We start from the raw sequence: 22,618 nt of genomic DNA on the forward strand, positions 1-22,618 counted from the left end.
TCTAAATGTCTCAAAAGCACACACTCTTTGAGAGGTCTTCCTTGGGGGGCCCAAAGTACCAAGCACATTGAAAATTTTAGAGATTTGAGGAATGGATAATATTCAGGCCAAGATCCAAAAGGACAAGAGGGTCTTCAAAAAAAGGGAGACTCTGAAAGTTTTAGAAGAACCTATTTCTTAGACCAGTGACTCTTACCCTTGAGAGAATTACCTGAAGGCCTTGTTAAAAGGCAGACTTGTGTTCCCAGCCCAGAATTTCTCATTCAGTACATCAATGGTAAGATCAAGAATCTGCATTTGTAACAAGTTCTCGAATAATGCTGATGCATCTGTTCCAGGGACCAGACATTGAGAACCAATGACTTGCTCATCAGCACAATGGACAGTTCTCTTTCGTGGTGTCATTAAGGTAACTGGTTTGATTTCTTCTCCTTTTAAACTGAGTTGATGTTTACATAGGCAATGTCATGGATGGGAAAATGTTTGTATACTAAAATGAAAACTTAATTACCCCATAAATCTTGTTCTTCATCTTGTCAACCATGCCCTCAGAGTTGATTCACTACCCATATCAATCATACTCACACCATCTACAAAGTGCTTGCATTCTTCACATGTCAATTATTACTCCCTTTAATACAAGGATTGGCACAAGAAACCCATATATTTTCTAATTATAAGAAATTGATTAAAAATTGGAATTAACCAACATTGTAACCTTGATGTGCTATAAAATCTGTGTGATTTCTTACAGCTCTCTGATCCACATGAGGTTCTCAGGTTGATCTGAATTCTTTCATTGCAAATGTTTATACTTGGCAAAATAAAGAATCTGCCTCTGGGGATAAGAGCACGATGTGAAGTTCTTATACATGCAAGAGACGTCAATTTTTTAAAAACCCAAATTCTTCCCATTATTTGGAGCTTTAGTCCACTTTAAAATTGAGCTACTCAGAAAAGTAGTCTAGATTGATGGTGGGAATGGTCAGGCCTTGTTAATGTTATTGACTCTCAGATGGGTGATTCTGAATTACCTGGATTAATTCTTTATGATTCCGATTTAGCTTTCAGTAATAGAGACTTGGTAGATACCAGTTTATGTATTTCCCCAGTCAAGGTACACGTAGGTGTGTAAAAGGTCCATCAAAGCTCATTTTTACTGTAACCACTAGCCAATATAATAGTTGCCAGTGTATGAATGGCCTGGATGGAGTAATTATGCTAAAGACTCAGTCATGGAAAATTGAGCTAAGAAAATTATTTCCATATGTATCACATTCTTAAGAAAATAAATGTTTGTCAGACTTAGCTACTATTATAATGTCAAGCCATTAAATGGATACAGGACACATGTAGAAGAAACATCATGTAAATTCTCATGCAGGAAGCCCAGCATCATTGATAATTAATCATTCTCCCTTTGTGATGGTCAGTGTTATGTGTCAACTTGATTAGGCGATAGTTCCCAGTTATTCAATCAAACTCTCATCTAGGTGTTGCTGTGAAGGTATTTTGTAGATATAATTGATGTCTGTAATCAGTTGACTTTAAGTAAAGGAGGTTATCCCAGATAATCTGGGTATGCTTGATTCAATCAGTTGAAAGAACTAAAGAGAAGAACTGAGGTTTCCTTGAAGGAGGAAAATTCTGCATGTAGTCAGCAACTTCAGCTGATGGCCTGCCCTGCAGATTACATACTTGCCTAGCCAGTTTCATGTCATGTAAGCCAAGTCCTTGCAATAAATGCCTCTCTCTCTCTCTCTCTCCCCCCCTCCCCCAGAGAACATAGCCTCAGCAAGAGATGCCTTAAAGGCATAAATTCTCATAAATATAGCCACATTCATTTTAATGGGTGCATATTCAACAAATTCAATTAAGCACCTGGTGTTGTGGAATAACCATGTGTAAGATAAATCTGGAAGAAATTTTACTTATATTCCTTCCCTTTGTGTCAGGGTTGTAGATTATAAGCAGCTTTTCTGTGCTGCTTATTACCTTTAGAATTGATATTCTGAATCATATAAAAGTAAGATTTTTATAAACTAAAAAGTGGCCCAAGACAACTTTAAAAAAATTAAATGAATAAATGACTTCCGGTTATAAGAAAACAAAGGTTTTTCTTTTTCTCTTCCTCACTGGAAACAGAAATCCCACCTGCAATAAAATTAAGACATGTTTACAACTCAGATGACAACAAAACCCAAAATGGACCGTGAAGGACTATCAAGTACTGTGAAGAGAGAGAGGCTTCTGCCCATGACAACTCCTGGACAATGCTGGCAGAGTTGGCTCCTAAGTAGGTGGTATACGATGAAAGATAAAGCAACCACCTTTGTGTGGATGGACCAGATCCGGGCACACAGGCTGGCTGCAAGAGCTTCCTTAAGTGATATGTAACAGCAAAAAGGGATTGAGAGGCTGGGCTTATGCCACATTTATAACTGCACTATCCACTAAGATAGAGAAACTGTGGGCTATGGGCACCCCTGCAGCTGCTGATCTTTACCAGCTGAAGAGATAGGCTAAATTCGCACACACACACACACACACACACACACACACGCCTCTATCATTCAGTGTTTAGCGCTGCGCTGTGAGCCCAGGACAATTAACCAGAGCACTCCCTGGCCTGTCTTCACTACCATCACCACGACTTTTTATTTTAACACATAACAAGTTAAACAAATTGCTTCTTTAAGAACGTGTAACAATTAAAAAGCAACTTGCAGAGTCTATAAAAAATAAGTCAAAAAGGAGGAAAGCAGGCAGGTGAAGAGCACAGAACAGAATAGAGAAGAAAATTTTTATTGACGAGTTTTTCAAGAATGTAGATAACTCAGAAAAGAATGAGTCAAACTTCTATCTATTAAGAGCTCAGAGCAGAATAATTAAATCTTAAGAAATAAATGACAGTATGAAAACAGAAATGGAAAATTTAACTGGCAGAGATTAGGAAAAAAAGAATAGGAAGAAAATAAAATCATCACAAAAAAATGGAAACAGTAAAAATGAGAATAGTCACTGCTTAAAATACAGTAAGATATCTGAAAGACAGGTTTAAGAGAACTAAACGAATGGAAAAGGGTACACGTTTAAAAGGATCAGTAAGAAGTGTGTATATATATGTTTGTACATGAAATATAGACAAAGAATATCAGTTTAATTAATACTTGGATGTCCTTGAAGAAGACATATAAATAATTAGAGCAAAAAATATCCAAAGACGTTAATTCAAGAAAATATTCCTGAAAATGAAATAAATGGAATCAATAGATTGAAAAGGCAGACTCTGTGCCAGGAAATGTGATAAAGTCAACCATGCTACAACAGAACTGAATAAAGTTACAGAACTCCAAAGATAAAGAAAGAATCCTAAAAGCTGCCATGGTAAAAGATGAACCCATCTATAAGAAGAAGGCTGGCTTCAACTTCTCAATAGCCCTAGAAAACAGAACAACATCTACAAGGACCTGAGAAAAATAAAAAGTATTATCCAAAGATGCTTATTCAGTGAAATTGTCCTTTATATATAAAGACAACAGATAAATAGTTTCATTTAATTCAGAAAATATAGTTCTCATAAATCTTTCTTGAAAAACCTACCTGGGGACAAATGCCGGTCCATCAAGATATTAATAGAAATGCGAATGGCCTCTCCATGTGGCTACTTGGGTTTTTTCCTAGCAGAGTAGCTTGCTCCCAAGAGTGGGCATTCCAAAGAGAACTAACTGGAGTCTGTATTGCCTTCTACGACCTGTCCTCAGAGATTACATGGTGACACTTTCACCAAGATCACAAGCCCTTCCAGATTCAAGGGTAGGAAACAAAGATCCCACTTCTCAATTTAAAAAATGTGAAATTCATATTGTAACGAAGAGCATGTGAAATGGAAGATATTGATGTGGTCATCTTAGAAAAATACAATATACCACAAACATATCTTTAATTTCCGAGAATTTTTTTCTCATCCTCTTATTGTACCTTTCTAAAATAGCATCCTAATCTTGTTTTGCAAATACAATGACTTATCTTTTCTGGATATTAATGATAGGATTTTAAAACGTTTCCTGTTCTGTGTCTTGACTGTATCAATGTTAATATCCTTGTGATATCATACTATAGTTTTGTAAGCTATTTCTGCCTTAACGTGTTTGCACTGCTATAACAGCCCACCATAGACTGGGTGTCTTATACACAACAGAAATTTATTTCTCACAGTTTTGAAGGCTTGGAAGTCCAAGACAAGATGCTGGCTGATTTGGCGCCTCATCAAAGTCCACTTTCTAGTTTATGGACAGCTGTCTTCTCACTGTCTTCACATGGCAAAGGAGCAAGGGAGCTCTCCAGGGACTCTTTTATAAGGGCACTAATCCCATTCATAAGGCCCCTGCCCTCATGACCTAATCGTCTACCAAAGGCCCCACCTCCAAATACCATTCCACTGGAGATTAGGTTTCAACACAGGAATTTTGGGGAGACATAAACATTTAGCACATGGCAGTTACCATTGAAAGAACCTGGGTACGGCCACTGCACCCCAGCCTGGGCGGCAAAGGGAGACCCCGTCTCGAAACACAAAAAAAAAAAAATAAAAAGAACCTGGGTAAAGAGTACAGGAGATCTCTATTATTTCTTACAGCTTCAAGTAAATCTACAGTTACCTCAAAATATAAAGTTAAATTTGTAAAAACTTAGAAAGTTTTCTTCTATTATTTGAATTTCTTCTGTTTACTTGGACTTCTCTTTTTTTCAGTTTTGTTTTGTTTTTGTGTCTGCCTTTTATATTGGAAATTTTCTTCATCTGCCTAGTGGTCTCCAGCTAAACATTGGTATTTAAAATCAAACCACTAAAATGCTGATTGCAAGCACTATGTACCTGAGTAGGGCTTGAGAACTCGAAGGCCTCTCCTAGGATTATCATGTCAGCTGTTTTGTCAATTGGAGAAAATAGCCTGGGACTATTTATTTGGGGCTGTTTAGTATCTCCAAGTAAAATCCTTCCAATTTTTCTGTAAGGACTTAAGTATTGGAATTCTGCATTAGGGTTGGAGAGAAGACTTGAAGTAGGATTTCCTCTTTTATCTGGATGAGGACCTCCAGTACCCGTTAGTTTGCACTGGGCCCACTTAACTTATTCATGTTACTTGTCACCTTCTCTAGTCATTTGATTTTATGCTCACTGCCCATGACAGAGTTTTCTTATCAACAAGATTTTTCACTCAAGCCAATTGTGTGTCTTCATGCTGCCAGGGGCTTACACCTACATGGCAGACACTGTTGATTGCCATTCCCAATCCCTTTTTCCTGGCTGAAGAAAACAGACATTCACCTTCCCATTCCTTTTTGCAGATTGGGGTGACAATATGATGCAGTTCTGGTCAACTGGGTCATATGATAATTCTGCTGGTGTGGTTCTTTTCACCCCTGGTAAGAAGAAAAAACAGCACATGGATGCCTTTTGTTATCCTTCTTGCTGAATTATTTGAAATAAAGGTATGATGCCTGAAGCTTTGACAGCCATATGGCTACCATGAGAGAAAAGGCAAGGAATTGAAGAGCAGCCAACCCAGAGCCCTAAAATATTTAAGTTACTGAATTAACCAACTCTGGAATTGTTTATCCTTTAGTCTTCTATTTAAATGAGATAATTTCCTCTCTATTTAAGCCACTGTCACTTGGTTATTATGCTACTTGCAGCTAAAAGCATTGTTATGGATGTATGTTTCAGAGGAGAAAATAATTTTTTCCCAGAGAAATTACAGCCCAGTGCAGCAGTGTCATATGGTGAGCATCACACCTTAAGAGGGATGTTGTCATATAAGAGTAAACACAGAAGAGATGCCCGGGGTGGTGGAATCAGCAAACCTGTCACAAGAGGAACAACTATAGGAAGGCAGACGTTGCACGTGGAGAAGAGACAAATTGGAGGATGTGAAAAGTATCATTTGATATTTAAAGGATCTTAACGTGAAAGAGGAAAATGCCATTCTAAGGGGCCACAGAGATCAAATAAGACAGAGTCCATTTTACCCTCCTCTCATTTCCAAAGGTTGAGTGTGAATATGGAGAAATGTGTAAAATGGAAACAAGGAGGAAGAAGTGAAAGGATAGACTCAGAGCTGCCATGATGGCTTCAAGAGAAACCAGGAAGAGCCTCTGACTTTCTTTTCTTTCTTTCTTTCTTTTTTTTTTTCTTTTTTTTTTTTTTGAGGCAGGATTTCGCTCTTGTTGCCCAGGCTGAAGTGCAGTGGCATGATCTTGGCTGAAACCTCCACTTCCTGGGTTCAAGCGATTCTCCAGCCTCAGCCTCCTGGGTAGCTGGGATTACAGGCATCCACCACCATGCCTGGCTAATGTTTTGTATTTTTAGTAGAGATGGGTTTCACCATGTTGGTCAGTCTGGTCTCAAACTCTTGACTTCAAATGATCCACCCGCCTCGGCCTCCCAAAGTGCTGGGATTACAGGCGTGAGTCACCGCACCTGGTCTCTGACTTTCATTTCTTGGATAGGATGGTTGTTGGGAGAGAAGGGGGAACAAAAAGCTTCTGCATTATCTTCTTAACTTTGGGTCCGTATTACACATTGCCTGAGACTTTTACAAAATGATGCACACCCCAAGGAAGGTGGAAGAAATAAATATACAGAAATTGACAGAGGGAAAGTATAGGAAGCTGGAAAAATGTTAAAAAAAGAAAAAAGTAAAAATACTTCCTCTCTCTGTCAGGTATCCTTCAGGTGCTGGGAGGATTTAAAGATGAATAATGCATAGCACCTGCCCTCAAGAAGCTCTCATTCCACTTAAAGAGAAAAGCAGAAACACATGAAGTAGTAGCCTTGGAACTGAATTCACTACCCCAGATTTGGAACACTAGTAGGCATGGCCCTGCCCTCTCTGGCCTTGGTCACTCAATTATACTATGCCATCCTCCTCTCAGCCATACTATACAAATGATGGAAAGATTGTGTTGAGTAATGTCTTAATCTGTTTGTGTGGTTATAATGAAATACCACAGACTGCATGATTTGTAAAGAACAGAAATTTATTCTTTTGCAGTTCTGGAGGCTGGACAGTCCAAGATTAAGGTGCCAACAGGTCGGTTGTCTGGTGAGGCCTGTTCTCTGCTTCCAAGATGACAGCTTGTTGCTGCATCCTCCAGAGGGGAGGAATGCTGTGTCCTCATATGGCAGAAGACCAAAGGGCTAGCGAGCCTAATGTTGCATGAAATCTCTTTTATAAAGGCCTTAATCCCATTAATAAGGGAGGAAGCCTCATGGCTTAATCATCTCTTAAAGGCTTCGCCTCTTAACACCATCACATTGACCATTAAATTTCAATACCTAAATTCTGAAGGGGACATATTTAAGCCATTTCAGCTAAGTAGCACAGTGTGAAGATTATCCAAGGAGTATTTAGTAAAGAAGGAACAAAAACAAAGGGCAAATGCCTTCTGGGGAACTATTTAGACAATGCTAAAAGTGAGATAACTTTCTTTTCTTTTTGCAATAAAACAAATGTTTAATTTAATTCAGAATAAGAGATAATAATTCTTCAATAAAATATATAAAATTGTACAAGGCATCCTTTCAAAGGGGTAAAGGCATACTGGAGGGAAGGGAGAGATGGAGAGGAAGGTGAAATATCAGGGAGCTTAATGGGCTGTTTGGCAACTCCATTTTCACCAAGTCAAAACATGGCTTTATTTTCTGCCCCCAACATGTTAAAAATTATCTAAAAGTTTCTAATAAGTTTAGCACATACAACAGGTACACACACAGAGAAAGCATTTTTTTTCCTTCCTGGATCTACTAATTGTTCAAGAATATTTAGCACATAGGTAATAATTACAAGGTACTCATTTTTTAAGCAGAAAATTACTATACCCTCCCACCCAAATCACCTTTGCAATCTGTGAGGATGAGTGTACCTAGTGTTTCTCAGAAACCATCAATTCCTCCCAGCAGGCTTTAACTTTTTACTCTCCAATTATCTGAAATGAAGTAAAGCAACAGCCTTGAGAAGAATTAGGAAATATTTCTAATTTTCTATGTCACCTCTAGGCATTCTCAGGATTCTTCTCATCCCAGTTATTGGTCTTACAAAAAAATTCTTTAAAAAGGTAAAACTGTGAAAATGTGTGTGTGGTGGGGTGAGGGTGGGAAGAGATAGGAACAAATACGATAGTATATAAAAAGGTTTCTTTTAATGCAAGCAAAATGCAGAAATGTGATGTGTCACCTTCACTTTGAATAATCTCTCCATATCTAATACTTTCTATGTGCATTGTGTCCAATTCTAATATTTGTTTTCCATAAACAGAAGTCAATAATCCCATCGAAATCATTGACTTTATCAAATTTTGCAAATAATTTGTCTCCCTCTTTAAGAAAATACAACAAATGGACCTACACAGTCTCTTTAAGAAGGTGATATATAGAAAAAAAAGCACATATGTATATAAATGTTGCCTTTTAAAATAATTTGAATTTTTACATCTACCGTATAAAAATGTATTATGTTTTATTATATATATTTATACATTAAAAACCATCAGAGCCTTTCTTTGCGAAAGGAGAAGGGGGCATCTGGAAGATTACACCAAGAAAACAAGGCTTGGTGCCTCCGCCTAAAGAACAAATTTCAACTATGTCGTGTGGCCCTGTCGGCCTAGCCGCTTAGGGTGTTTCACACAGGGTGTGCAGAGCAGGAGTATTGGCTGGTCCTGCCTTCTTGGAGAGGGAGAGGAAACCCTTTGAAACAAACATCCATCATGGAGTCTATTGATCTGGTCTTCCTTAGGACAGGTGGTACATGACATATCACACTGGCGTGGCATAGAGTCCCACGGGCGGGATGGGAAGCAGAGGTCTATGGAACGGGTGGGATGCCCCGTATATGGACGCTGCCTGCCGGGGCGAGCTGATGGGGAAAGGGAGACTGAAGCTGGAGGATAGCATGGGTTTTGCAGTCATTTTCAGCTTTTCCAATTCTGACTCCGGCAGTTTTCGGTTCTGAAACCAGATTTTGACTTGAGTCTCTGTGAGGTTCGGAGAGCTGGAGAACTCCGCACCCTCTGCAATGGAGAGGTACTGTTTCTGGCGGAACTTGCGCTCCAGAGCGAGGAGCTGAGACTTGGTAAAGCTGTGCGCGGCTTCGAATTGGTCTTGAGTTTTCTCAGCGTGCAGGTGGTAGGGCTCATATGTCTTGGCGGGGCGAATATCGACCGGGTTCCTGCATCCACGCCGCTCGGTCTTAGGGAGTTTTCCGACTTGACCCAGGCGGTCTCCAAGGGCTTCATCGGCTGCCCCGGGCTGTGCGCTTCCCCAGCGCGAAGCCCCAGCAGCAGCAGTGGCCGCAGGGTGGCCCCGGCCCAGGCGCTTTCGGCCGGCATTGGGGATGCCTCCTTGGGCGGCTTCTTGTCGGACACCAGCGGGTCCACGCTGTAGGGCAGGCTGGAGACCTTGACGCGGCGCTCCTCCGCGGCCGCCTGGGCATCCCCAGGCCCGACCCGGCCCGACCCCCACCGCTGGGCCCTCTTCATCCGACGAAAACAGAAGCTATGCCTTCTCTGCGCTACGTATCTCCCGACGCGCGACTCCGCGGGCAACCCGGGAGCGGCGACTCAAACTTTTTTGCGAGGGAGACGGGAGGGCGAGATAACTTTCTAAATTCCACAGTGGGGAATGAGGCAGGGAGGTGGGGAGTAGAAAAGAATGTAACTGTTCCAGAGTTACGATGAAGCAGTTGACCATTCATCACAGATACTTCTCTATAGATGAAGACCTCTCTAGGTTTTCTCTTGTGGTTGCAGGGAACTCTGAGTTTCAAATCCCATTCCTATTTCTTGCCTCTGAACTTGGAGTCAGAAGCACCAGGTTTCAGAGCAAACTCTGCCACTCACTTACTGTTCACCTTTGAGCAAGTCACTTCTCTCTGAGTTTTCTCATTTGTAAAAACTGTTTAATTTAACAACAATAATAATATATCCACTGTCGATTTCATTAAAAGAATGAGATAAAAGTGTAGAAGTGTTAGGCCGGGCACTGTGGCTCACGCCTGTAATTCCGGCACTTTGGGAGGCCAACGCGGGTGAATCACCTGAAGTCAGGAGTTCGAGACCAGTCTGGTCAATGTGGTGAAACACCGTCTCTATTAAAAATACAAAAATTAGCCGGGCATGGTGGTGGGTGCCTGTAATCCCAGCTGCTTGGAAGGCTGAGGCAGGAGAATCACTTGAACCCGGGAGGTGGAGGTTGCACTGAGCCGAGATTGCACCACTGCACTCCAGTCTGGGTGACAGAGCAAGACTCCATCAAAAAAAAAAACAACAAACAAACAAACAAAAAGCGTGGAAGTGCTTAACACAGTAGTTGACACAGCAGTAGGTCCTCAAGAAATGTAAGTGTAATCTGATTTGTTATGCTTTATAAAGACTTTCCTCCATTTTTCACGTGGGAAAACAAAAATCCAGAGAAATTTGTCATTTGAAGTCAACTTACTTAAAGTTTACTCCCTGCAAATCACTAGGCACTTTCCTAATCTCCTCATGGCTGCTTTCATGTCCTGGTTTCTCAGAGTGTAGATCACGGGATTGAACATGGGGGTCATGACCGTGTAGCTGATGGACACAGCCTTGTCCATGGGGAATGGGGTGAAGGGCCGGGCATAGATATAGATACAGGGAATGAAGATCATGGACACTACGATGATGTGGGTGGTGCAGGTGGAAGCTGCCTTCCTCTTTGCCTTTCCTGAGTGGGACCTCAGCATCACCAGGATGACAGTATAAGAGATCAGAAGGAGGAGGAACCAGATGATAACTAGCAGCCCACTGTTGGAGATCATGAGGAACTCTAGGAGGGAGGTATCAGTGCAGGCAAGTCTCAGTATTTGGGGAACATCACAGTAGAAGTTATCTAGGATGTTGGGGCCACAGAAGGGCAGTGGAAGTATCAGAGCCAGTTGGACAATGGAGTGGACAAAGCCCCCCACCCAGGTGGCTACCACCAGCCCCACGCACAGTTGAGTGTTCATGATGGTGACATAGTGGAGGGGCTGGGAGATGGCTATGTAGCGGTCATAGGCCATGACTGAGAGAAAAAAGACAGTCCCACCTCCCAAAAGGTGGAAGAAGAAGATCTGGGCCATGCAGCCCTGGTAGGAGATTGTCTTGGTCTCATGGAGGAAGTCCACCAGCATCTTTGGAGAGGTGACTGTGGAATAGCAGAGGTCTATGAGAGCTAGATTTCGGAGCAGAAAATACATGGGTGTGTGGAGCTGGCAGTCAAAAGTCACTGTGACCATGATAAGGAGGTTTCCCACAATGGTGGTGACATAGACAAATAGGAACAGAAGGAACAGGAATTTCTGGAGCTCCTGGGTCTGTGAAAACCCTAAGAGGACAAATATTGATACCTGTGTGGTGTTCTGTGGTTCCATAGGATCTTCCCCCACATGCCTACAGAGAAACCATTGAAACAAACAAACAAAAAAGAAAATTCAGTCATTTTCCTTGGACAGTCAGGACTGAGTTGATTAAAGTCATTGTTGAGTGCCAACCCAAGATGTAGCTTAGGAAAGCCCTCCATAGGGAGGATGTTCCATATGTTTTCAATGGTTCCACAGACTTATTTCCCTGACCATGCCCTACAGTATATTGAAGGATCTTTTTTCCCATTGGCCATACTGGGTCTTTTTTCCCGTTGGCCATACTGTCCTCATCCACAGGTTTCATGTCTGGTTCTTTTTCATACCTGCTATGCCCAACATAGTGTCTTGTGAACCATAGGTTCCATAAAGCTAGTTGAATCAATCAGTGAATAAATAAACATGTCAGCAAGTACCTGTGACCACAAACACCATCAACCTATGTGCATAAATCTTGATAGGATATACAGTTGAGAATAATGATTTTAGATAAACAAATAGATGCTTCTTTATGGTGGGAATTTGAGAGGCTGTTAATTGCTGGAGAAAGAGAGGTTACATTAGAAGAAAATTGTTATGTACAAAATCAGAGGTAAATGTGAAGAAAAACAAGCAGATAATCTTGGTTGTAGTGAAGCTGGGATGATTAGTGTTTCTCAAACGTTTCCCTGGAAGGTACTTCTCTAGTAGCATTTATTGCCATGGGCCATCTCTGGGGGCAATTCAAAGCAGCCCAGGACAAATGCACTATCTCCTTGAACTCTCATGTTTTAACTTTTAAAATTTATGTGAATTTTCTATTATACACGTATCCCTAGACAATCTTTGGCAGAGCTTTTAAAATGTAACTATTATGGTTCATAAAACTTTGACGAGACCAAAGTGTTATTTAAAAAAAAAAAAAAAAAGAGTATTGGCTGGATGCAGTGGCTCATGCCTGTAATGCCACTGCTTTGGGTAGCCAAGGCAGGAGGATCACTTGAGGCCAGGAGTTTGAGACCAGCCTGGGCAACATAGCTAGACTCCCATCTCTATAAAAAATTTAAAAATTACCCAGGTGTGATGGCATGCAGCTGTAATCCCCAGCTATTCGGGAGGCTGAGGTGGGAGGATAGTTTGAGGCCAGAAGTTTGAGACAAGCCTGGGCAACATAGTGAGACCCCATCTCTAAAACAATTTTAAAAATTACCTGGGCATGGTAGTGCATACCTGTAGTCTCAGCTATTCAGGAGCCTGAGGTGGAAGGATTGCTTGAGCCCAGGAAATCAAGGCTGCAGTGAGCTGTTATGGCCATTGCACTTCAGCTGATCTTATCTCTAAAAAGAAAAAAAAAAAAATTAGAGCATGGAGGGAGACATGATTCTTTAGTAAGTGAAAGTTCTAGAAGACATTAGCTTGAAAAACAAACTGAGTTCTTGGTGTTAAAACCCATTCTTTTGGGTTATATCTTTCCACAAGTATTTTCTCTAATTGTTCAGAAAAATTTGTCCCAAGGCCCCATCCTGTAAAGACAATAGAATATAAAAAGGTCTCTTTTCCCTGATTCCCATCTGGCACATGGGCAGGGTAGCAGCAATTACACTGATGCTCTTACACAGGAATTGAACGAACATATTTGGAAAGATCTCGATAAACCTCTATGGACAAATGTAACAGGATTATCTCAAAAATTATCTATGAGGGATTTCAATACTCAAAATATCACCATATTTGTCTTCACATAAAATTCACATTTATCCTCAGATATTTGTACAAAAATGATACTCCAGGAAGATCTGCTATGTTTGTTCTGTGGCTTCACCAACTCCCAGCCTAGGACTGTTTGAAAAATGTCCCCATGGGCAACTGAGAACCCTGGCAAGCTCTTCAGCAGGAAATGATGTGATAAAACAGGGTTAGAATGGGCTTATCTCAGTGCACCAGGGCAGGAGGCTCTGAGACAGGCAAGGGTAGTACACACCTTTCCTGGAGCATTGTTGCAGCAACCACAACAGAGGGTAACACATTTTGGTCTCTGACTTTGTGTCCTTTCTCTACCACGTGGTGTCGAGGTTAGACTGCATGGGCAGCCATTTAAATGGCATGGTTTGGCCTCTCTGGGAAAGCCCCTGACCCCTAATCCTTCATCCCCAGCTCCAACTCTCACACCTGATTACTGATTCCTGAAATGTTAACAGCATACTTCATTATTTTATCTTAAGATCTTTATCCCTACTAAGATTACACCCACCATACTTTTTCTTTTTTTCAGACAGGGTCTCGCTCTGTCCCCAAGGCTGGCGTGCAGTGGTACGATCTCAGCTCACTACAACCTCCAGCAGCCAGGCTCAAGCGATGCGCCCACCTCAGCCCCCCAAGTAGCTGGGATCACAAGCACACATCACCATGCCTGGCTATTTTTTTGTATTTTTAGTAGCGACAGGGTCTGTCATGTTGCCCAGGCTGGTCTCAAACTCCTGAGCTCAAGCAACCCACCTGCCTCTACCTCCCAAAGTGCTAGGATTACAGGTGGGAGTCACTGCACCCAGCTTACCACCCCCATACATTTTTATATGCTTTTATCAGTCAGAGATGAACACTGAAGTTTTTATGGATGTAAAGAAAAGATGTCTTGGTCTTGCCTTATAATACTTTATTAAAGGGAAGAGGAGTATGTGAAGTAAGTATGTGAATACCAAACTGTTGGTAATAGTGGTAGTTCTGAAAATGGTGATTCTCTCTACTTTGTAAATATATACAAATTTCCATGATAACACATACGATGAAAAGCCTCAGAGATACTCTAGTTTTGATCCTGATGTCTTTGTGTTATTTGGATATTTTTACTTTGAATGAACTATGTATAAATCATGATGGAAGGAAGGAATTTTAAAATAAAATAACATGGCTATGTGCAGTGACTCATGCCTTAATCTCAGCACTTTGAGAGGCTGAGGCGGCCAGATCACCTGAGGTCAGGAGTTCGAGAACAGCCTAGCCAACATGGTGAAACCCCATCTCTACTAAAAATACAAAAATTAGCTAGGCGTGGTGGCGAGCACCTGTAATAATATAACAATAATTCAAACTTATCTAGAATTCACTAATTATCCAAAAAGTTAAAGATATAATATAGTAAGGAATAATTTTTAAAATTATATTAACAATGATCTTTTAAAAACTTGTAAGACTCAGCATTATTGAGAATTTAGGGCAATAGATAAATAACTGGGGGTACAATCTTTCTAGAAGACAATTTGAAAATATGTGCCAAATCCATACGTTATTTATACTCCCTGACTCAGTAATTTCTGTCTTAGGGATTTGTTTTAAAGAAACAATGAAAACTAATTTTTAAAAATGTATGTTTAAGGATATTCATCACATTATTATAATATTGATTAACTAGAAACAACTTAAATGCATGACTATGAGACATTGGTTAAATAAAATATGACTCCTCCATATGATGAAATACTAGTTAAGAATAAACATATATCCTAAAAGGATGTTTAACTATATGGGATTTTATTTTACCATGACATATGGGAGGGGCAGCAGTGAGTGCACTGATGCTCTTATAAGGGATTTGAATGGATACATGTGAAAAGATAGCTGTATTGATCATGTCCTTTGCCGGGACATGGATGGAGCTGGAAGTCATTATCCTCAGCAAACTAACGCAGGAACAGAAAACCAAACACAACGTGTTCTCACTTATAAATGGGAGCTGAACGATGAGAACACATGGACACAAGAGGGGAAACAACACAGTGGGGCCTTTCAGGGGGGTGGCGAGGGGAGGGAGAGCATCAGGAAGAACAGCTAATGGATGCTGTACTTAATACTTAGGCGATGGGTTGATCTGTGCAGCAAACCACCATGGCACACGTTTACCTATGTAACAAACCTGCACATCCTACACGTGTACCCCTGAACTTAAAATAAAAGTTGAAGAAAAAAAAACATCTCCGTCAACCTCTACAGACAAATATAAACAGGATTATCTCCAAAATTATCCATGAGGGGTTTTAAGACTCAAAGTATTGTTGTTTTAAAGAGAGAATTACAAAATATTTTGATAAAATGGACATGAAAAATCAAGATGTTACCAGGTGTGCATAGTGATTATCTCTGGTTGATGGGATTGATGGAACATATATTTTTTCTTCTTTACAAATTTTGTTTATTTCTTGTAATTTATAAATTGCCATAAAATTTTAATCAAAAAAATAAAAGTAAAAGAAGTATTGTAGTGAGACCAAGAAAGAGAAAAGGTAAGAGCTGAAAAACTTCTTAGCATGAGCACTGTAGGGGCAAAAGACGACCCCAGGTGTGCAAGGGGAAGAGTTTGGGGAAGGAGAAACCTCAGAACACTGAGGAAAAGGGAGAGAGAAAAAGAGGAGGAGATGCAGTGTGGGAAAAGGGAATGCTCTCCTGTAAAAGAGAGGAGAGAAGGAGACTGTGATTCCCAGGACTGCTGCAGAACCATCCGATCCCTCCCCTCATCATAACCAGTTCTCCTTCACAGTTCGAGTGTCACTGTAATGGCTAAATCCAGTCAGTGACCGTGGGTTCTTTCAGCTCCATCTGGCACTGTGAGCTGCCTGTCATTATTATGAAATCATTCTTGCTACTTGTTTACTCCAAACCCAAATACCTCTCTGGCTCTCCTATTTCTGTCTGTTATCCCCTCACCCAGCTAGACTTCTCCCTTGCATTCCACATGTATTGTCACCAAGGCATATGCGTTCTTCCTTCGAAATTACTGGCCAATTATTTTTCCTATCTGGCTTATTGCTGTGGGCCTCCAAGTGGGTTCTTGCCTCCAGGTTTTGCTCCATTTTAATCCACACGGTGCAACATAGTACATACATAAACTTCCTCAACAACATCTTCCCCCTCTATTTCAAGAGGTTTTCAAAATTTTTCCATGGCTCTTTATTGTCTACAGGAAGGAATTTGCATTTGGTTAGGGCTTCAGGGGTTTCCACAGAAACAGGCTCCTACCTTTCTTTCCAGGTCCATCTGCCCCTTAATAGTAGTAGTAGTAAGCATTTATTGTAATTACAGTAATAGTAATAACTGTGGTAGTAAGCATTTATTGTTGTAATAGAAGTAATTGTCATCGTAGTAAACATTCTTTGAGTGCTTAGTATGTGATAGACACTATACTAAATATTTTGCTGGCATTATCCTTTTTAATTCTCATATATTATTCCCATGTTTGTAAATATAGTAAGTAATATAAATTATCTGCATGTTACAGATAAGTAAACTGTGGCTTAAATAGGTTAAATAATTTGTCCCAGATCACATGGAGAATAAGAAGCAGAGCTGGGATTCTGAGCCAGGTCTGATGGACCCAGAATTTGCACTCCTAACCACTATTCTCCTTTTACCTGCTCCGCCCTAAGAAGATTCAGCTTCGACCAAACTTGTCCCTTCCTTGGTCCCTCAGGTCTCAGTGCCTTCATCCAGTCAGTGCCACACCTGAATTGCTTTTCTGTCCTGTTCACCTGTCTGAATTCTACCCTTCCTTCAAGATTTAAGACTAATTAGCTCTTCCATAATGTTGCTATGCCTTGGTATTTTTTCATGAGGATGACTGTCTCCTCACATGTGTTGTAATTTCAGTGCAAATCCAATAAGTTAAGTATTATACAGTACGTGGTATACACAGACCCTTTCTCATAGTTGGTTCCCAAAAGAATGTGTGATTGCTTAATAGTGGACAGGGTGCTGGGATGGGCCAGACCGCTGTGAGAGCTGGGAAGAAAGAGAGAGTAGCCACTGGATACAATGCAGTTTAAAGGACCTCAGAGAGAATCCAAGAATCCTAATTCCCAGCATCATCAGATTTACAATCCTAGAAGCATCATCTTAGCATGGCCCAATTCTTTCCACAAACCCATCAGAATCTTTGCAAATGCTTCCTCCCTCTACATGCATAGAAAATAGATTTAGAGGGATTCTAGATAAGAAAGAAAATAGACATAGGGAGGGACATGGATCTGTATGGGGAAAGGGGAGGATTCTAGACCTCTTCTGTTGTTACTCAATCTTCTCTCCCATCTGTCTTTGCTCTTAGAAAATCAGCCCACACAGGACTAGGAGAGACGAGGGGAGAAGGAATAAGTGGGTTCCCAAATTGGGGGAGAATCTAGTCTGTGGTCATCCAGGGAGCATTAACAGGTGTTATTAAACACAAGGTTTAAGAAAAGAGAGGATAAGATGGAGGGAGAGCAATAGAGAAGGGATGAAAATCCAGAGTGAGAGAGCAGCAGACAGGAGAAGGGGGAAGATGGAGGAAGATGAGACTTAAAAAGGAACGGTAGAGGGTGGAAAGTGTGAGAGCAAGACCTGTTTGTGTTTTCTCCTAGGTGTGGGAAGAAGCTGTGGTATGTATGTGGGAGGTGGGGGAGAGAACAGTGTATGTCTATATTCCGCTCTCCCTCCCACCCTGTGTTCTAAATTCCACCCAGCACATAAGCCAATACAGACAAGAGTCTTAAAGCTAGATAAAATCAATGTTTCCCAAATCCTATTCCCCTTGCATTAATGCCCAATGACTTCCCCCATGCCTTCCCTCCACTCCGTGCTTATCTCACGATAGGCTTTGTCGGGAGCCTCCTCAGTGCTGACTTGTCCATGGGAAGGACACTGGGGTCATCACCTTCCTCCAGCCCACAGTGGCCAAGAGGACTTAGAGCCCCCCATCTCCCAGATCACTCTTCTCCTGTAGCTCCATTCTTCTCCTGGCCTCTCTCAGACCAGGAACACGTATAGGATTGGCCTTAAGGAAAGGGAAATTCCTTGGGGAGTAAAACTTAGGCTTAATTCATAAGATGAAGCCTGGCTCAGGCTGCTGAGGGCAAATGAGCAATGGGAGTTATTAAAAAGTTTGTGAGATGTTGCATCAGATACACATAATTATTAGGAGACTGTCTTGGGGCCAACATTTCAGAGGTACTGATCACAGGACCAAGAGAAAGAAGGATAAGAACCCTAAAGAGAAATGAATTCCCAGGAAGGTTTACAAGAACCAAATCCCTCGAGGTCAGCACCATGGGCAGTGCAAGGCCTCCACCCTCTCCTATCATCACTGTAGTTGGAAAAGTGAGTTATGTCCTAGGACGCAGTTCAGGTCACCTCCTCTATAAACACCAAAGCCTTTTTCATATGTACAGTCATTAAGGTACCATCTCTCATCCCAATCTCTGATCTGCTCTTCTCTCAACCAAAGTGAACTTCTCAATGTAAACTGGCTAAGTTCATCCTCAAGATATAATTCAAATATCATACGCTTCACAATTATTAAGTGATTTTAACCATTCAGTGGTTTTTAGTATATTTGCAAGTTTGTGTAACCATCACCACTATCTAATTCCAGAACATTTTCTTTATTCTGAAAAGAAATTTCATATCCTTTAGCAGTCACTACCCGTTCTGTTCTCTCCTCAGTCTCTGGAAACCACTAATCTACTTTTTGTCTCTGGATTTGCCTGTTCTGGACATTTCCTAAAAATTGAATCATATAACACATGTATGATGATATATGGCTTTTGTGTCCTGCTTCTTTCACTTATGTTTTTAAGTTTCATCTGTATTATAGCATGTACCAGTACTAGTCATATACAAGTCATTCCTTTTTATGACTGGATAATATGACACTGTATGGATATACAACTTTTGTAAATCAATCAGCTCTTGGACATTTGAGTTCTTTCCACTTTTTAACTATTATGAATAAAGCTGCTAGGAATATTCATGTATAGGATTTTGTGTGTGTGGGTGTATTCTTTCATTTCTCTTTGGTATATAGCTAGATGTGGAATTGCTGGATTTTATAGCAACTGTGCCTAATCTTTTGAGGAATAACCATCTTACTTAGAATAGTGAGAGTGAAGTAGCATCTCATGATTGTAACTTGCATTTCCTTAATGATCAATGATGCTGAACATCTTTTCATGTGCTTATTGGCCATTTGTATATCTTCTTTGGAGAAATGTCTATTCAAATCTTTTGTCTATATTTTAATTGAGTTGTTTGGTTTTTTTGGTTGAGTTGCCACCGTTCTTTCTATATTTTGGATATTACACTCTTATAAGGTGTATGATTTACAAATATTTTCTTCAATTCTGTAGATTATCTTTTGATATTATTAATAATTTGCTTTGATGTATGGAAGAATTTAATTTTTATGAGGTCCAATATATTTATTTTGTTGTTGTTGCTCAGGCTTTTGGTGTCAAATTTAAGAATCCATTGCCAAATATGAATTGATGAAGAATTTCTTTTCTAAGAGTTTTATGGTTTTAGCTCTTATATTTAAGTCATTGACTCATTTTGAGTTAATTTTTGTATATGAAGTGAGGTAGAAGTCCAACTTCGTTTTTTTGTTGTTTGTTTGCATGTGATTATCCAATTATTTCCTCGCCATTTGTTGAAGAAACTATTATTTATTCATTAAATGGCCTTAGCACCATTGTGAAAAATCAATTGGCCAGATATGTTTTGGTTCATTTCGAGACACTGAATTATATTCCATTGGCCTCTATATTTATTCTTATGCTAGTACCACATTGTTTTGATTATTATAGCTTTGCAGTAAATTTTGAAATTGGGAAGTACAAGTCTTCCTACTTCGTTTTTCTTTGTCAGTGTTGGTTTGGCTAGTTGGGGCTCCTTGCAATTGCATATAAATTTGAGAATTGGCTTACTAATGTCTGAAAAAAAATGGAATTTTGATAAAAATTCCATTGACTGTAGATTACTTTGGGAAATATTTCCATCTTAACAATATCAAGCTTTTCGATCCATGAATGTGGGGTGTCTTTTCATTTATTCAGGTCTTCATTCATTACTTTCTTTCATTAGTGTTTTGTAGTTTTGAATGTACAAGTCTTTCACCCCTTGGTAAAATTTTTTCCTAGATATTTTATTCTTTTCAATGTTACTGTAAATGAAATTGATTATTTACCTTCCTTCTCTGATTGTTTTTACCAGTATGTAGAAACATAACTGATTTTGTGTGTTGATCATAGACCCTGCAACTTTGCTAAATTTATTAGCTCTAAAAATTTTTGTGAATTCTATGGAATTTCCATATATAGAATCATGTCATCTGCAAATAGAGATAGTTTTACCTTTTCCTTTATAATGGGGATGTCTTTTTTTCTTGCTTAATTGCTCTGGTTCCAGTACAGTTGTTGAATGGCAGTGGTTAAAGGGGCATTCTTGTCTTGTTTCTGATCTTAAGGGAATAGAGAAAAGCTTTCAGTCTTTCACTATAGAGTCTTTCACTATGAGCTGTGGGTTTTTCACAAAGCCTCCTTTTGATTCCTAATGTGCGGAGTGTTTTTATCATAAAAGAGTGTTAATTTTTTTTTCAAATGCTTCTTCTGCTTCTATTGAGATGATTATGTGACTTTTTCATTTGTTTTATTAATATGGAGTATTAGATTGATTGATTGATTTTCTTATGTCAAACCACCCTAGCATTTCTGAGATAAATCCCAGGTGGTAATGGTGTATAATCCTTTTAATGTGCTGTTAGATTTGGATTGCTAGTATTTTGTTGAGAATTTTCGCATTTATATTTATAAAGAATATGGTCTGTAGTTCTTTTCTTGTATCTTTGTCTGGCTTTGGTATCAGGATAATGCTGGCCTCATAGAATGTGTTAGAAAGTGTTCCCTTTGCTTCTATTTTTATTTTTTTTATAAGAGCTTGCATAGTATTGCTGTTAATACTCCTTTAAATGTTTGGCAGAATTTACCACAAAAGCCATCTGGTACTGGACTTTTCTTGGTTGGGAGGTTTTTTAAATGCTGATTCAATATTTACTTGTTATAGGTCTGTTGAGACTTTCTATTTCTTTTGAAATCAGTTTTGGTAATTTGTGTTTCCAGGAATTTTTCCATTTAATCTAAATTAGCCAATTTGTTGGCATATATTGCTCACAGTACTCTCTTATAATCCTGTTAAATTTTGTAAGGTTGGTAGTAATGTTTCTGATTTTATTCTGATTTTATTTGCTTCTTCTCTTTTTTCTTAGTTTAGCTAAAGATTTATAAATTTCTTTTTTTTTTTTTTTTTTTTAAGACGAGGTTTTTTCCTGTCGCCCAGGCTGGAGTGCAGTGGCGCAATCTCGGCTCACTGCAAGCTCCGCCTCCCAGGTTCACGCCATTCTCCTGCCTCAGCCTCCCGAGTAGCTGGGACTACAGGTGCCCGCCGCTGCGCCTGGCTAATTTTTTCTATTTTTAGTAGAGACGGGGTTTCACCATGGTCTCGATCTCCTGACCTTGTGATCCACCCGCCTCGGCCTCCCAAAGTGCTGGGATTACAGGCGTGAGCCACCGTGCCCGGCCAAGATTTATAAATTTCATTTATCTTTTCAAGAACTAACTTTTGGTTACATTGATTGCATCTATTATTTTTCTATTCTCTATTTCATTTATCTCTGCTCTAATCTTTATTATTTCTTTCCTTCTATTGGCTTTGGTTTTAGTTTGCTCTTCTTTTTTTAGTTCCTTAAAGTGTAAAGTTAGATCATCGATTTGAGACCTTTTTCCTTTTTTATGTAGGATTTTACAGCTATAAAATTCTAAGTATTGCTTTCACTGTACCCTGTATATGTTGTGTTGTGTTTTTGTTTGCATTCACTTCAAAGTATTTTCTGATTTCACTAGTGATTTATTCTTTGGCCCATTTGTTGTTGGAGAGTGTGTTGTTTAATCTCCACATATTTGCAAGATTTCAAGTTTTTCCTTTGTTATAGATTCCTTCATCCCATTGTAGTCAGAGAAGATACTCTGTATAATTTAAATCTTTGAATATTTATTGAAAATTTGTTATGGCCTAACGTATAGTCAATCCTGAAGATTGTTTCATGTGCACTTGAGAATGATGTACATTCTGTTGTCTTTGGGTGTTCTGTAAATCTCTTTTAAGTCTAGTCAGTTTATAATATTTTTCAAGTCCTGTATTTTTTTATTGATCCCACTCCAGTTTTCTTTTGGCTACTATTTGCACAGAATATCTCTTTCCATCCTTTTACTTTAAACCTATTTTTGTCTTTGGATCTAAAATAAGTCTCTTGTAAGCAGCATATAATTGGATTATGTTGTTTTAATACAGTCTTTCAATCTCCGTCTTTTGACAAGCTTAATCCATTTGTATTTCAAGTGATTACTGATAATAAAGGACTT

General features: G+C 39.6%; 1 protein-coding gene and 1 pseudogene across 1 annotated transcript; both read right to left on the bottom strand.

Annotated features, from left to right (window-relative positions):
* Nucleotides 1–8,151: 8,151 nt before the first annotated feature.
* Nucleotides 8,152–9,751, bottom strand: LOC101014498 (annotated as a pseudogene).
* Nucleotides 9,752–10,258: 507 nt separating this feature from the next.
* On the bottom strand, nucleotides 10,259–12,343 carry LOC101008711 (olfactory receptor 4D1). The gene has a single exon (XM_003912802.5). The coding sequence runs from the start codon at nucleotides 11,436–11,438 to the stop codon at nucleotides 10,506–10,508; it is 933 nt and encodes a 310-aa protein (XP_003912851.1). The 5' UTR covers nucleotides 11,439–12,343; the 3' UTR covers nucleotides 10,259–10,505.
* Between the last annotated feature and the right edge of the window lie 10,275 nt (nucleotides 12,344–22,618).

This window comes from Papio anubis, chromosome 17 (genome assembly GCF_008728515.1).
Source record: "Papio anubis isolate 15944 chromosome 17, Panubis1.0, whole genome shotgun sequence".
Lineage (NCBI taxonomy): Eukaryota > Metazoa > Chordata > Mammalia > Primates > Cercopithecidae > Papio > Papio anubis.

Excerpts from the sequence above, each read along its gene's own strand:
- LOC101008711 (XM_003912802.5), bottom strand. The coding sequence starts at position 11,438 with ATGGAACCACAGAACACCACACAGGTATCAATATTTGTCCTCTTAGGG.